This window comes from Perca flavescens, chromosome 1 (genome assembly GCF_004354835.1).
Source record: "Perca flavescens isolate YP-PL-M2 chromosome 1, PFLA_1.0, whole genome shotgun sequence".
NCBI lineage: Eukaryota > Metazoa > Chordata > Actinopteri > Perciformes > Percidae > Perca > Perca flavescens.
In genome coordinates, this window is record NC_041331.1 from 34,693,998 (window position 1) to 34,711,404 (window position 17,407).

The 17,407-nt window shown below is 40.3% G+C and overlaps 1 protein-coding gene across 1 annotated transcript in view; it reads left to right on the forward strand.

The window, feature by feature from the left end:
• The window catches only part of tox3 (TOX high mobility group box family member 3), a 40,619-nt gene that overhangs the window by 11,622 nt on the left and 11,590 nt on the right, over positions 1-17,407 (forward strand). Inside the window, exon 2 of the mRNA XM_028580757.1 lies at positions 10,868-10,933. Coding sequence (XP_028436558.1) covers positions 10,868-10,933 — 66 coding nt within the window. The remainder of the gene's footprint in view (positions 1-10,867; positions 10,934-17,407) is intronic.

The window sequence follows — 17,407 nt, forward strand, 5'->3', positions numbered from 1 at the left end:
GCTATTTAAAGTGATCCTATGCAACTTTTGTTAAACAGTTGCAACTGTGGCATCTAGTAAAACTGATAAAATACTGGTACATGTTAAAATGTAGTCTAACATTAGCAGAAGGAAAGGGTCATAAATGCAGCAAACTAACTTCAGTTAAATGTCTAAGTCTTGCTAACATTAATATTGTGCAGTGATGCATTTAATTGCTTTGGTTTAACTTTTGATTTGTAAGGAGTCTTACTTTAAAATATGACTGAATATGGCCTATCTATATAGCATGTTTAAGCCATCATATCTTGTAATACAAATGAATTTGCATCAATCAAGTGTATTGTGGGATGTCAGGAACAACTGTGACGTTTCTAAGGGCCATTGGTGTCCCCAATCTTTGAGTTTCTACATCTGACAGTTCTGCAGTGACCAGGCCAACTAACACTGACTGGACTCGGGGCTACAACCAGAGACACTTTGGTAAATCATCAGACGGAACACGATGTGGAATCCCATTTTCTAGTGACAGCAATCAAAATATGAACTGTCCTACATACTCCCGTTAATGCAAGCGTCGTAATTCTGATATGCACTGGCTCTTAAGAGAGGCTAAAAAAAGAAAAGTACATTAAAAAGGAGAATGTGTGTAGTTATCAGCAGAAAAAACCTCTCCCAAGTCAAATCCGCTCAATTACAGAACTCTGGAGAGCTATCCCCAAGCAACCCTTTCATTGGCTAATCAGTCACAGCAAATTGCAGTGGTGAATATTTCAGACTCGACAGATTTGAGTAAAGACATCATGATTATTTCACTGTTGTACAGTTCCCTTTAAACATTCTAGAGGCCTTCAGCTGGAGCCAGCATAAACTGCATAACTCCTGATTTAAGAAGGGGGAAAAAAAGTCGAGGTAGAAAAGCCAACACAAGGGCTGTCAGTCAATGTGGCAAGCTAATTGGGTCGATCTCTTTAGCAAAGATGAATGAAGAGATTAACTTTCACTATGTGTCCAGTGAATCTCCCTCCTCTGGCTCCAGGTGAATTAGCTGATGACAAGTTGATGGTGGGAATTCTGTTTCTCACTTTGAGTTAAAGCTGCAGTCAGTTATTTCCGGCATGGTGCCCCCTGTTGAAATCACACATTTTGTCATTACAAACTTTGTTTAAATGTTGATTCATTGGATCACTCGTGTATCTTGTATATGTATTTTAGACTATAAAATGTTTGGTTGTGTTAGTTACAAGTTATTTACATTGTGTTGTTCCTCACCTCTGCATATAAACAACATGGTACCAGGAGATTTTAGGCTACAATATCACATGTTCTGATGTTCTCTGCAGACTATACAATATATACTGGAGAATGGAGATGCAGGTCAAACATGGCCCTAATGAAGAAAAATGAAAAGTGATGGGAGAACATGTGCACGGGAAGGTGTGAGTGCAGAGCAGACTGTGCCCTGCTGTCATTTATTTATTTTAGTGAAGAAAGTCACAGCATGGTCCTAAAATAGAGGTGAATACTCGAATACAGAAAAAAAAAACACTTTGCTAACTTACCTCGTTCTCTTAAAAAAAAGAATCACTTCAATACAGAGCAGACCTCCTGGTTTCTGTGTGCCTTTGATCTCCAACCTGTCATTTCACACAGAGGAAAGGAATTATTTTTGCGTTATGACTAAAAGATGTGTAGTGTGTCTTTGTTCCAAATCTCTTTAAATGTCAGCGCAATGATATGGAATCAAAGTTGAAGCTTAGTGTTTGTAATTATTCAAAGCTGGTATCTTAAGCTCGCACTGCTTTTGAAGTAGGAAATGTTAAAGTGACATTTTGAGTTTAGATACTGTTAAAAACATTAGTGAAGCACTTAGCCTGATGGTTGCTGTCACAAGAAAAACAATGTCTGCGACTCAACAGCCGTCAGGTTTGCTAATGATGTCCTGGTGTGCTGTCAATCTACCAGATGAACGGACAATAGTATGCCAAGAAGAAAATGCATGAAATAGCTAATTGCTTTTAAGAGCCTGCTCAACCATTCTGTAACTGCTATGTGTTCACAGATGTCTTTCCCAGCTGCTGTTTCATTATGGAACTCAAAGACATTACAGGCGCAATGCACTGGCTTTCTTTATGAGCCTTTGTTGTAGCACATCAAGTCATAATGATTATAGATACATTATTGCAACCACAGGGGGAGGGGGAAGAAGCACGTGCAGAAACAGTACAAAACACATCTATGTGTGCATCTTCATTATTTCACCTAATATGCCCCCATCATTAATCGCTAATCTCTGCCAACTTGTTGATTGTCAGTTTGGAGACACATTTCTGGAGAGGAGCACAAGAGTATTTGCAGCCGGACCTCTGTCAGTAGCGCCAAGCAACACAGCCACAAATTGGAATGTGGCACAGCTCTGGGAAAGCAGCCAAGATTTAAATTAGACAATAACCTCTGCTCTCTCTATATTGCCTCTCTTTTCCAGCTGCAGGGCTAGCCATTTGTTTAATACAGTCAGCCCTGTAGTATATAATAGACTGATATATGAGTCACCGCTCAGCAGTTTGTGTTTTTCAGATTTATAGAGATTGAACAACTGTTTGTTTTAATGCTTACTGTGGGTTTATGGTACAAATATCAGAAAAGACACACCGACTTAAAAGGTTTTGTGACTGTACACACAGGAGCGTTTTAAAATCTGGAGTTTCTGATCAACACATTAACTGGAGGAAACAGAAACACTTTATATTTTAAACATCCAGATGGCTGCACACATAGCTACGGTATAGTTTTTAAGTATTTTTGTAAGGATTTCCGAAAACTATTTTAAATGTCATAGCCCCTACGGAGAGAATATTTCATGATGAAGATTGGGTTGATATCATCATCAATCTTATATCATTGAACTTGAAATAAGTTAAACAGAACCAAGCTAGTCACTAGGCCAAGTTGTCCAAAATTATGCTATACTATGTATTAAGCCTTTACTGATTTGAATATCTTGATATTGTTGCCTTAATTATTGTGATTTAAATATGTTATCTTAGCCATTGTAGCCCAACTATTTCCCTTTACTGCCATCACTAGATAAGAAATAGAGGATTGTGTTGAGCCCATCAATAAAAGCTCTTGACTGTGCACATTCCCAAAGCCGGTTATAATGAGTGTATTAGCCAGTAACAACAGTACAGGGAATAGAAAAATGCATCTGTGCTGCTAGAGCAATAAGAGAGGACTCAACTCCCTGCAGCTTTCAATAGAGCGTTATGTGAATTCAAGTACCAGAGCTCTTAGCCATCTGACAAACCAAGAGAAGTAGCACAACCATCACCATTTGCGCCACCAAGAAGAACCCGTTTCTAGTACCAGAAAGCTGCTTTTTTCTTGTATGACATTTAACCATGTAATTTTTTGTTATTAGCTTCCTTAACCCTACAGCAGCCTCTTGCTCTTTAGTGAAGAATGGAAAGCAGTGCAGAATAAGCTTGGTTAAAATCCACACCTCTGATACCATCTTGAGTTGGAGTTGCTTCAAAGCTGCTGAGAGTAAACAGCCTCAAGACATGGCTTAGCAGTAAAAGCAAGACAACCCCACCAAGCCAAGCCTTTCTCATGTTGCTTCCTCAAGAGCTATGTGTCCATGCAACAGCAGCCATTGTGCGAAAGCTACACCATGTTTCTGAGGCCCTCTCCATTGCCTAAGCTCCTTTGTGGCTGTGGGCCAATGGCTTTGCACCCCGCCAGATCAAAGATGGAACCCCATTTAGCTTGCACTTTCTTTTAGGATTTGCTCTTGAGAGTACAGAGCAGACTCAAATGCTAGACAAAAATCTGGGATGTTGGATGTTGACCTGCATATTATTGAGACTTCTGGGCTCAGACTATGGATCCATTATGACAAATGCTAAGACCATCTTTGTTTTGGCAGCATTTGCAAGTCCTAGGCCTTTGAGAAAACATAGCTATGGTGAACCTCAGTGTATTTTAGTTCCATTGTGTATGTGGCCATGCTTAAAAAGTAGATGTTTAAGTGTTACCTTATTGTCACAGTTTATTCTTAAAATCAACACGTATGCACAAAACCTGATGACCGAGAAGCCTAGGATGTTAGAATTGTAAGAAAATGGAATGGCAGTGTTGGTCCACCACTTCGGTCCATACATAAATAGCTCTATCTATGGCCAATAACTATTAGATGGATTGCCATGAAATTTTGTACAGACATCCGTGATCAAACATTACTTGCTAAACCTCAGCGCGTTTCTATGGTGAGCATGTTAACATGCTAATGTTAGCATTTAGTTCAAAGACACCTTTGCCCAAGTACAGCACAGCCTCACATAGCTGCTAGCTAGGCTGTAATTGTGCTTCTAAATTGGGAGACTATTATTAAATTACAACATATAGCTGAAGATCCCAAAATGACTTTGGTATTGTGTTCTCTTTCATTCAATGCAATAGCCAAAGTGGCAAGCCCAGCTGTGGTCAAACAATGGGTGAAAGAGTGTTTTCACAATGTACAGCATGTATTTTAACGTGTTTATATAATATATGTTGATTCGACAATGCAGCCTGTGCCAGAAGTTGACTTTTCTGTGATTCACAGCTTTTCTGCCTGAACTAATGTATGTAAACCTAGTAATCTCAATCTCAAATATTAAAAGAAAATCAAAGATCTTACAAATGCTGATTCAGGCTGTTCTGTTTGTGTCTCCATGTTATCACTCTTGTACACTGCGTCTGTGCTGAATATGAATTTAGCCCCAAGGAATATACTGGACACTCAAACTATATCTCGCCTTTTACTATCTTTCAACACTGCCATAATAACTGGGTGGCTTGGAAAACATATAATACACATTTGCTGAGCTGTGAAATCACTTTAAGTTTTTCCTTTATTTTGATAGTTAAGCTTGTCATTTTGGTTGGATATGCAAACTTAGTTTCAAGCCTCGTGACCAGTAGAGTAATTTAAAGAACAGAGGCTCTGCTTTTGCGTTTGCTCATGACAACCACCATCTATAATTTCTTGCTCACATTATTTTATAGACCTTAGTGATGATATCTTTCAAAACATAGAGGTCCAAATTTCGATCTGCATCCTAGGGCTGATTCATTATAATTCTCGTAACATGCACCAGGAAACATGGCGTTTTGTGACAGGTTTGATATCTCTGCAAGGATTTAAGCTGTTACTCCAGGACTATGTTTACTAAAGCAAAGGAAGCTGTGATGACACTAGTTCAGGCCACAGTGGTCAGTGTGGTGTAAGAGAGGAGATAATCAGCACACAGCCTGAACAAAACTGTCACCAGCTTGATTCAGATCCCAGATAAGACCTAGACCCAGACTTTTTCTCACACTGATCCTCTGCACTACTGTGATAGTACTCCACACTGAGAGGCAGAGGAAGAGTGAGATGCTTACAATGAACCTCCCCTCAATTCTACCATATGTAGTTGAGGACTAGTAGTCCTAATGGTGGAAGACAGTGCTGGGTTGGAGGAGTAATGATTTTAGCTTTAAACTGAATTACCAATCGATTTGGCCTGCAGATCAGAACACAGGTTGTGGCCGACTGCGTGGACATGCTGTGTTGTGGAGTCGCTTTACAAATGAACTGCTGCACAGAATAGGAGGATGTATATCTACATATGTCAGCTCCGCGCTGCATGCACGACGGCCTGCTGGGCGTGAATAGGCCTTGTGATCACCAGAGAGGCAGCTGCATTGAGTGTTTATGCTGAATTGGGTTGTAAATGAGCATGTATTTGGTGAGGAGGACCTTGGGAAACAGAAGATCACTTTTCCAAAGGCTACAACAGAGCCTGACCAGGTTTTGCAGGAAAGGAAACAGTGCTGCTCTTTTCAGTCTGCAATCCCCTTCACTAGTGGTAGGCCGAGCAAGGAAATTGCATAAAATAATACATAGCAAATTACCGCGGGTTTCTCTGGATTGGAGGTTGAGTTTTAACTGTGGTGTTATTGCTGTGTTTTATGGACACCACTGGAGAACATATTAGCACAAGTGTCATGTTCCAGAGAACACATGCTAGGCTGTGATTACTGAGCACAAGCTGAACTGTAAAATCGCTTGTCAGCAGTTGATATGTTTCTGGAAAAGCCTGGGCTTTTGATTGAATTAGTTTGGTGGTTTTCAGTGGGGAGGAAGAATGTGTCCAATTTAGTTACCTGCTGACAGACAGCACTGCTATTGTGACTTTTTGGATTGTACTTTATAACTAAGAACCATTCTTTTGAAGGTGATTGGAAAATGCAGAATTATCTAATTTACATGATTTTTTTATGGTAAAAAGCTTTGTCATCTTGCATCTTTCCCAGTCATTCTTTATGATGTAATCACCATTGACTAAGCAGTATTCAATGTTCAGATGAGAAGGTGTGGGCTAGTGCGTGTTTATTTTCCATTTGTATGCATACAGAGATGGCAGCTGTGCTATCAGAGGCCCTTCAGGCGTGTATTCTGTGGATCTTGGTTGTCCAGTTCATGTTTACTGATAGGATCTGTGTGGTTACTCCATCATATTGGGGATGAGATGGGTTCATGTTGGTGCAATATTGTGTTCACCCTGAGGTTGAAATAATTTTGTTAGCTATAATAGCTGTAAAACACCTTATTTCCCCCTGGACATTCTTTCATACAAATATTCCTGCACTGGGATTTAAAATGTGGAGGGGGGGGAATCAAGCATCAAAATTACACTGGTGTCTGTCAGAAATTTTGTTGTTTAGAATGTGATTGTAACTGTTTTGTCTGATAATGAATGACTGAAGCTTTCACAATGATTCAAAGAATATCCTTAAAGTATTATCTTGACTTGGAATAAAAAGAAAGGCGGTACTGTGCATTTATGGAAAAACCTAGAAATTCATATTCATCCCATTCACTGTGAGGTTGCTTGGTTTTCTGTCTGCCTGCGATGATGCAGACAGTGGAGCCTTTTCACGTTAGGATCAGGGCCCATGTAAGCTCTTAATTCTCTCCTGTTAAACAGTTATTGAAGAAATGTGCTGGTGGTGCAGAAGGAGAAATAAAAACACCCAGTGTGCCCAGTGTTTGCTCTGCCATGTAGCCATGTCTGGCTCTTAGTGCGACTCATATTACAGAGCACCTTTAACCGTAAATTCACTCTGTTAATAAAAGCCTTCTACCCCACAGCTACTTTAAAGCACTCTTTTCTACGGCTTTCCTTTGGGTCACATCTAGTAGTACATGACTACTTTTTGGAAATTTGAAGAAGTGAGATGCTGGTTTCTTGAATGCATGTAACATCACTGCCTGAGCTGTTGCTATAGTGCTTTACTAGATATTTAAGGCCAGTTTATTGTGTTTCAGAAGCATTTATTTTGCAAAAAGTCAAGTAATTCCACTCATTTCCCAAACTTCATATATGTTACATCTCTGAGTCCAAAATACTTTTCTGTGCACACACACGGTTGTTTGGCCCCTCACATGGCAGCTCTTGTCTAGCTCGTCACATCATTTTAATTACAGAGCCTTCATTGTCTGCGCTGACCCATTTTTGCTGCATGGTCCCTCCAATCACATTTAATTTCATCTGGCATTTGACTCAATCGTCACTGAACAAGAGCGGCGAATGGCTTTCCCCCAAAAAAATGAATCGGGAATAACAATAATAATCTCCACTCCCTGCTCTGGTCGTCCACTGGGGCCTCCGGTCCGGGCTGCGCTGCGACATGGTACAGCTTTTAATGGTAAAGATTGATACCGGTGGCTGGGGACATTTCTTGGGATGTTAGTCACAGTTCTCGGAGGAGATATGGACCTGATCTTAAGCGCCCTGGAAGCACAATAAAACTGACTCACAGAGACGGAGCCCAGGGAGTTTCACATCACTAATTAGCACTTGGACTTAACTTGATTGTGTTTTCTCTCTAATGGAGATAATATGATCCGCTTAATGTCTGTGCTTACAGTATGTATTTCAACCATACCTCAGTTGTGGTGTTTGTTTTAATGACACATCACTCCTTGATTTATAAACACTTAGGGCTGTACAATTAATTGAAATTGTAACCACAATTACAACTTTGGCTTCGAACAATCACAAAAACAGAGTAATCGAGAAAAACGATAATTTGTACACTAGGGCTTGGCGATATGGAGAAAATCAAATATCACGATATTTTTGACCAAATACCTCTATCGATACCGCAACGATATTGTAGTGTTGACTATCGGTGCTTTCACAAAATATTTACACAATGAGATTTTTGATAAATAATCATCAGTAATGTGGATATAATGACTAAGTGGGTGAAGGCAAATAATAGAACAACTAGAACAGTCTGGTAAGTTCAGACAATGACATCACTTTACTGTAATGCAGCCTTTAAAACCAGTTAAAGACAACACTTATGCCATATTACGATATCCAAAATCTAAGACGATATTTAGTCTCATATCACAATATTGATAGATCATTATATTACCCAGCTCTATTGCACATTCGTTTTCCAAGTCAACTCAGATTTTTAAGGGGAAAGTATTAAGGCAAATTTCACTGTTGATTTGTTTTGCTGTTTTTTAACTTCAATAATTGCAACAACTTTTCAAAAGACAATGAGTAATCCTGTTAAATAATCGTGATTTCAAGATTGACCAAAAATAATCATGATTATATTTTTTTCCATAATCAAGCAGCCTCATAAACACTTACATGGCTCGTGAAGTTGTCATCCACATGAACCAGTGAGATGCAACATGGCAGCTAATTGAGCTAAAGATGTGTGACCAAGAAGTAGCACCAAGACGTTTGCATGGAACCTGAGACAAAGCTACTCCAAACACACAAACATTTCGCGGCTCCTTTTCTTTTACACAACAGGCAGGAAAGTATACAAGCGTGTATATTAAAAGTTTGAGTAAGATTTCTGATCTGTCTGTATTCTACTGGGGTTTTCCTGAACTAGAGAACTATTTACAAAGAAGTGCAGTTGTCTGCTCACTCTTAAAAAAAAATTGTATTCACACCCAGAGTGGTACAGAGATAGAAGAAACAGAGACAGCACTGCACGAAGCCCTATCTCCCCCCACAATCGGAACAATGTTCCTAGTGCTTGAATACAGAAGGATATCTCTGAGACTTCAATTTGTTATCTAAAAGAAGAAGAGGGACGGAGTAACACTTCCAAGATAAGCCCAGCGTAAGGTTAATTACCAGCCGAGTGGCTGACTTAACCCAGCCATGTCATGTCTCAAAGTTACACAGAGCTGGAAGTGAATGAGTGCTAGCTATTGACAGATGTTTCTCACTTGAGGTGTGTGTGTGTGTGTGTGTCTTTATACATTTGTTTGAGCAAACTTGTAAACCCCCAGTGCTCCAGTCAGATATAGTTTAGTGGGGCAGCTCCAGGTAAGTCGGCACCAGAGGCCTAGACAGCACAAACCACCTGCTTCAGCAACTGCTAGCAGAGCTTGTGGCTCCCCTTCTCATTGGTGCATAACACTGTTAACATTGCTGCTGATTCCCAACTCTCTCTCCAGGGCATAGACTAATTAATGGATACCATTCGCAGTTGATTAGCAGCAGTTCTTTCGGTAATTACATTCGCATACTAACCACTCAGAAGAAAAGGAGAAGGGGAAAAAAAAAAAAAACACAAAGGGCTAGAAAATATATTAATGCACTTCTCAGTTCGCTCTGATCTTAATTTGTTTCCACTATTGTATGGCTTCTGCTAGAATAATAAGCAATTTTCTCTCTCTCTCTCTCTCTCTCTCTCTCTCTCTCTCTCTCTCTCTCTCTCTCTCGCTCTATCTCTCTCTCCGTCTATTGGAGTTCTTCATCTCATAATGTTTTAAGAGAGTGACTTTGTAATAAACACACAAAAGAGATTACTGCCGAGCTTTGTTGAAAATGTGTTCTCAGTGGAACCTCATAAAGACGCAAACGCACTGCGACTCTCCTCCGTGCCGTGTAGGCTGTGTTTTGCACTCACTCACAGAGAGGTGCATTGTGCTCCTGGGCCCAGCTGCTAGCCTATAATTCTTCATTCTATGTCCCATTGTTCCTACCTGTCAGCATGGTTGTGTCTCCAAAGAAAGGAAGTGGCTGCCATTTTGCCAGCAGGCTATGTGTTGGTTGGGAGGGCGGGGTATGTTGTGAAAAAACATGTTGTTTCTTACCAAAGTACGGGGTTTTAATATCTTATCAACTGTCTTATATACTGATGTGTCTTTAAAGTGTGTCACTCACAGTTGTATCACCACTGGTGACTCTGTTATTATTCTGATATCAACTCTGATATTAACAGGTAAATGCTTGAGTATAATACACTTTTATTTGTTGCATTTGTTGTTTAGGATAGATCCAAAATACATTTATGTTGAAATCCCATTCTTCACAAAGATGGATGAATGTCAAAATCACGTTAGTGGGATAAATTGTAAAACCAATCTCCTATTATTAATCAGAAATGTACTCCAGGCATATTAAAAACACTCTCCACCTCCTTATTTCCCCTCAGTATCTCCCCTCTCCCATAGTTTATTTGAAGTTAATAACCTGCCACTGCATCTTGATACTTGGCTTTGTGATGCAAACATATTCTTAATTGCCATCCCATTTGAGCTGAATAGCCAGACCAGATTCTCATTACCATGGTTTGAATTGGCCTGGGCCTCTCACATGCCTCTCGTCATGTCACAATAATGGCAGAGCAATAATGGCTCATGCACGTCGAGAAAGGGGTTAACTCAATGTGTAAACATTCAGAGCCAAGTGTGACAATCTATTTGAGTGACAGGTGTCCATTATGAAAGGGGAGAGCATGATTTGCACTGGATCTTATCTGGACACTAGTAGGCTGAATATGTTTTTTGTTTTTTTTCTCTCATTTGCAGTTTCAGAATAACAACAACTACATGAACATGGCGGAAGCGAACGGTGCCCTGCTTGCTGCTGGTGATGTGAGTGTACTTTTCCTTTTTTTTCCTCAAATTCTCAACATGGGAAATTCAACCAATGCAAACTTACTCTCTAATACAAATGCAATTAAATACAGTGGAGTTAATATATTTGTTATTTAGTTAGGCCTTTTCATAAGTGTCATCATGATTATTAATTATACTTCTCTTTTTTAAATATTTCTCTGTGGTTTGTCATTAAGGAAATGTAGATGGCCAAAGTTGGCAACAGTAAAAGCCAGTATCTAAAGCATAAGCCCTATATTTCGCACTGCAAAACCCTCTACAACATCCGTAATGATAAATTCCAATCATGTTTGTCATAAGCAACATTATTTTATTGCTTGAAATGCTGCCTGTTCTAATGCTACTTAACCTGAGAGCCACAAAAGACAATAAGCTTACAGAAAGATGAGCTATGCTCAACCTATATTGCCTCATAGTAACTTCTGAGAGCTGATGCTGACGTAATCTGACTGTCTTGTCTGCACTCTGTAAGATAAAACTGAGGTAAACAGCTATTTTTTTCCCTTGTTTCAAAGACATAATGAAGGAGCCCAAAGAGGTTCTATAGTTCTGTCACTTCCTATCTGCAGTCACTTACAAAAAGTGAAATGTCACCAACACTCTGAGTGTGCGGAGCTGCTGGAATAGCTCTGTGTACTGTACTGTTACATTGAAAGAAAGAAGGGAATAGTTATTTCTCTGGAGGTATATAACCGCCTCTCTGAGCCATAGTAGACCTAACAGTGTGCTAAATGTACCCGTTCTATTCCCCCTCCACCCACTCTGTTGCCCTGTCATTAGAGAGAAGTGTACCAAAAATACCCGTCATCCTCTGTGGTTCAAACAGGCCAATCTTATCCAGTTTAGCAGGGGAGATTGATCTGGCTTCAAAACCCAGAGCAAAGCCTCATTACACAGCTCCTACATAGTGAGATAGATGTCAATGTTAACCTTATTGTTTTCATTCACAGTCACTTGGGCAGTTGGGATGCAACTGTGACATTCAAGCTCAGACAGGAGTGTTGTGTTTTGAGTGCGTGACCTCATGTTCATAAAGTGGCTGCTTCACAAAGCCACAGAGTGTTATGGAACAAGTTTAATTTCCCCCCACATTTACGCTGAGTGGGCACATCCTCTGTATCCACTGGCTGCTGAGGCCCACTGCAGCGGCGAGCACATTGACACAAACTGCTTGGAGAGCATTCAGCCCCCAGCTGTGAGGGCCCACTGTGGCAGTCAGGGAACAGGGGGATGGGCTGGAGGGCTCCTTGAAAAAAAAAAAAAAACAGCCTAGCTAATTTGCATTTCATCAAAAGGAACAACTGTTTCCAGTGTTAGGGCACAGATGGTATTGTGCTCAAGACAGAGAGAAGAAGAAGTCTTAAGCATAGGGTTTTCTTTTCTTGGGGTGCCCAAAGTATTGTTTGTTGCAATCTGAGCTAAATTAGGATTAATGGGACTTCCACTTTGAGGTTTCACACTATCTCCACTGGAATTCTATATACCTAATGTGTCTGCCTTGGGCTGAGGGTACAGCGGGAAAGGAAGTGTCCATTATGAGGGCTCCATGATGAACCGCTTACTTTGACAGCAGGCTAAATTAATGCCATCACATTTGGTAAGCTATTGTTGTTAAATCAAACCAGAGGGCTATAGCATAAACACATGCACCCTCTATGCATTTTATGAAGATTCACTCCTCATTTGTGCGTAGCTACACCTCTTTCTGAAATGAGGTCTGGGAAGATTGTCATTAGCTTTATTTCACTTGCACAAATGCTTTAGCCTGACAAGCCACCAGACCCGCATCAAGATGTTGGGTCTGGGAACTCCCCATTGGCAGGGCTCAATCCAAGGGGTGGGATAAAAGGTTGTCTTTCAAATTCCCTCTGGACATAATAGGCTAGCGCTAAAACCAACCAGAGCAACACTAGTTAATAGATTAAACTTTTGCCGTTTCCGGTCGGCAAAACTCCGAACACATCTTCCTTTTTTAAGAATGACTTCAGTGCTTAACTCCAAGTCTTCCAGAGTTGCGGCCAAAGCCGATTTGAAAGACCGCTGTTCGCCAGCAGCAGCAGCCATCTTCTTTTTTTTCAAGTAGCAGGGAATTCACGCAGAACCGTCACAACTCTGCCGTCATTATGTTAAGCCCGCCCCCCCGACTCTATACCACCGTTCTCTTAATACATCCATACTCTATACATGATGTGATTGGCCTGACCAGAATTTGGTTTTTCCAGCTCACAAGCCAACAGAGAGTTGCAAGACTGACCCTTGCTGCAAATTACGTTTGCTGCCACTAGGGTGCGTCTAGATTTCTAGGCTACAAATGCTAAGTCTGTAGGTTCATTCTCAGATGTGTGCCATAGCACCGCCGTGTGAAACTGCTGTGACATCATCTTCAATGTGACACTTGCTGAATCCTTTCATCAGCAACCAAACAGAGGAACATCTGCACTTTGTCAATTGTACAGCGTAGTTTTGTGGGGCTGCCATTTCTTTTACTTTTTTTACAATCTGGGGCGAGAGAATAAAAAGTGGCGCTCGCTATTAACAGTAGCTTGACTATGTAAAAATTGCGGGTTTGAGCATGATGTCCCGTGTTACATTAGTGACGATTATCTCTGACCAATCAGTGCTCTGCAGTGTTTTAACTCCAACTTCTAGTATCGGATCAGCTGATTTGGAACCTTGACGAAAGCGGTACTTAAAAAAGTACTAGGTACTCTCCACAACTTTTGCTAATTAAAAATCAATAAGGAGTGAGTTGAGTAGAGCAGAGCGTACCATGCAGTGGAAACACAGCATAAGTTAGCATCAGTGTTTAGCTTCAATCTGGGGAAATATGACTGCTTGAACAACAGCCGACAGCTCTGCTGCAGCCCTTATGTTTTCCAACCACCTGTTGTTTCACATGAATAAATTGCAATGCGAGTGTCAAATTGTTTCACCTATCATTTAGTGAGACTATGTAACTTTTGCTAACAGCAGTCATTGCCACAAATGACAATTTTGGGATAACGGTCAATGTTAAATCATAGTGTAAACAGTAACACAAGTAGAGTCATAAAGTCAGTGAACTGACCCTCAATATCTATTTAAAGTTTGCTAATATTAGCTTACTTTAGCTACCATAAGCTACGAGTCATATCAGTACCAGGCCAAGTGAGATTGTAGCTGCAACACTATAAATGCTTTATTGCTAATGTATTATACTTTTCTTTTATAAGAGGAAGGATGTGTTATTTATTTCTTCAAAAGTAAGAAGAATAAAATGTAACTTACGTTACTTTTTGTGCTATAAGCATTAACGCAAATGCCTTTGAAGCTAAAAAACATCCAGTTATTAGTCTGCACAACACATTCTGTATATTTAAAATAGCAGTATGTATTGTCCTCAAGGCAGAATGCTTCTACATCTGAACACTAGACCTGTATTTGCTGTTTAGATGGCTGGTGTATCATTTACCTCATGCACTTAGAGGATGAGATAAGATGACCTTAGTGTGCCTGGTAAAGCATACATCCTAGCAGAGAAAGCTTGACTGCTTCCCTCAGAGAAAAGGATACTGTACACTGAGATTGTGTTCCACTCAGATGTATCACTTTACTTTCCTAATCAAATTAGAGACATGTAATGAACTATAAATATGTAGAAATGGACTACAAATGATCCAAATTAGAAATAATGTTGATTAGGGGTGCCATGGTTGATGTTGTCATTTGAGTAGCTGCACTTTGCCTGTCTATATATTTGAAACTGGATCCTCAGTCCTGTCTCTATTGATTCTGAGGCCTATTATATGCAGTAATTGCATGCTGCTGCCTTTAACAAGTCTTGGTTATTGCATCTGTGAATTGCATTACTACGTTTATTGAAGGGCTGGGAATATTGCCCGAAAAGCTTTCTCTTGCTTTTTGTCCTGATATTTAAAAGAGCGCCATGGCAGCACAAGGATAAAATATCAGAAGGGAAAATATATATACACACACACACACACACACACAACAAGATTTTGTAGACCCTTTGCACTTCAGCCACTTTTAGCCATGCTAGTGGCCTGGCTCAAGGGCTGGCAATGTTGCTCGGTCGGTAGGTCCATTACTTTGGTCCAGGCGAAAATATCTCATTTTGTGAAGACAGTAATGTTCCCCAGAGGATAAGGCATTCTTACTTTGGTGATCACCTGACTTTTCTTCTAGCGCCGCAATGAGGTTCACCTATACGGTTTTTAGTGACATCTCTTGAAAATGAAAGGTTTGCTTCCCCTAGAGTATGACTTTGGTAATTTCCCTGACTTTTCATCCAGTGCCTCCAGGATATTTCACAGGTGATTATAACGGATATGTTTTCACTTATCACTTGAAAAATGTCAACATCTGACCGATGACTTGGCAGGAAATATACTAACAGTCATGGTCCCCAGGCGATGTATATGACTTTAGTGATCCCCCAACTTGTTTCTTCTGCTGCCACCACAAGTTTAGCATTTCATTACTTAAGTGAAATGTCTCTTTAACTATTGAATGCATTATACAGACGTTCATGCCCTCCTCAGGATGAATCATAAAAATGTATTATCCCCTGACTTTTCACCTAGCACCATTAGGTCAAAATTTTAACTTTGGTTTATAACTAAATACTTCCAGAATTAATGACATTCTCATCAGCCTCCGCTATACTTTGTATTTAGTGCTAATTATCAAATGTTAGCATGCTGTTGTTGTGAGCAGGTTAGCATGCCGATGGCAGCATTTAGCTCAAAGCACTGCTGTGCAAAGAGCCACTAGTGTGGCTGTAGACTTTTAGGTTTAGAGTTTTGCATAATTTTGTCTCAGTATTTTGTAATATTTTACTGTGCATTTACTGTACTTTATCTACTGCTGTACATAATCAAGTAATTCTGATTATTATACATTATGAGCTATGATTTGTTTATCACCACATACTAGATAAAACCCACTATTTGAATTTTTTTCAGGCAGAATATCGTAACTGTAATAATTTGCAGTATAGTTTGGTCCAGGTTTACCACTGAGGACTGGTGATTTCACACACACCTGCTCATGATGCTCTTGCAGGGTACATCAGGCCTCTCTGTTACAAGCCCTGCTCTGCCCTCTCACCACTGGACCATGTGGCTGCCAATGGAAAGACACACACACACACACACACACACACACACACACACACACACACACACACACACACTATACTCTCTGTTGTACTGTCCCTTGCCCACCCTTTAACATGTACATGCCTGCACATCCCAAGCCAGCATCTGGCTTGGCACTTGGCTCTGCTTAGCCTTTCAGAACAATTTAAATGGATAATCAGGCTGGTGATGCGAAGAAAGTGGATTGTGCATCTCTTAATCTCCGATCAGAGCCCCCTAAGCTGCTCCTGGTGCAGAATTAGACTGGCTTTATGTGAAATGACACTAGACTGTGTGCAACACTGTAACACTGTGGGTTCCAGTAAAATCTGGCTCCTCTTCCCCGGGGAGAGGGCCTTTTCTTTGCAAACAGCTGATGTCTTCCATACCCCCAAATGAGACACAAACGCCATGTCTCCATTATCGGTGCCCCTGGTGCAGATGTTAAATTTCTATCATCATTAACAAAGAGAGGCGATGCACACAAGCACAGTCTTTGATACTGATCTTGCTCTAACTTCCTTACCCCACAGTATTTTCTTTTTCTATTCTCTACTTACATTCTGTTTAGCAGACACTAAACAACAGCATTCCTCTCCTCCAAGTGCATGTCTGTGTTTTGCTTAAAGGTCACAGTCATGCTTGTGCTGCTCTCCTACAAAAGTGGAGCTTTGTTAGCCAACCTTCTTCTTTGACATCTCAAATCTCTAGGTTGGCTCTGTAATTTAGGCCACAATGCAGCAGCCTATAGGATCCAGTGGCCTATTTATTTCTGCTCTGATTTACCTTACAAGGTGTAACGCCACAGGAAACCTACTTACATCAGCAAATAGTGTCCATAGTAGAGCAAGAGCAAAAAAAAATGTAAGCGATATGTTTCCCTCCTCAAAAGCATTCCTGCAAGGGCTTATGTGGATAAATGTGGTCAAAGTATCACAACCTGTGCAGTGTATCTGACTGTACTGGACAAGGAAAGACCCAAGACAGGGCTGATACCTTTTTTAAGTCAGATAAATTATAATAGTTTGACAGTTTTTTTTCAAATTGCTACATGATATGATACAGATGACACTTGGACCATAGAGCTTACGGCTAGTGTGGAGGTTGACCCTACTCCACAGGGGACGTTGAAAAAGACGAATGAAGACCGTGATGATGAACGATCTCTGATCCTTTCCATGTGCTACTGGAACTTTTTGTTCATGACTCATGACAATTTTGTTTTATATTTTCTATAAACACTTATCAACACATGCTGCTAACCTAAGTTCTGGAGGTTTTTGAGTAGACTGAAGCATAATATGACAGCAGA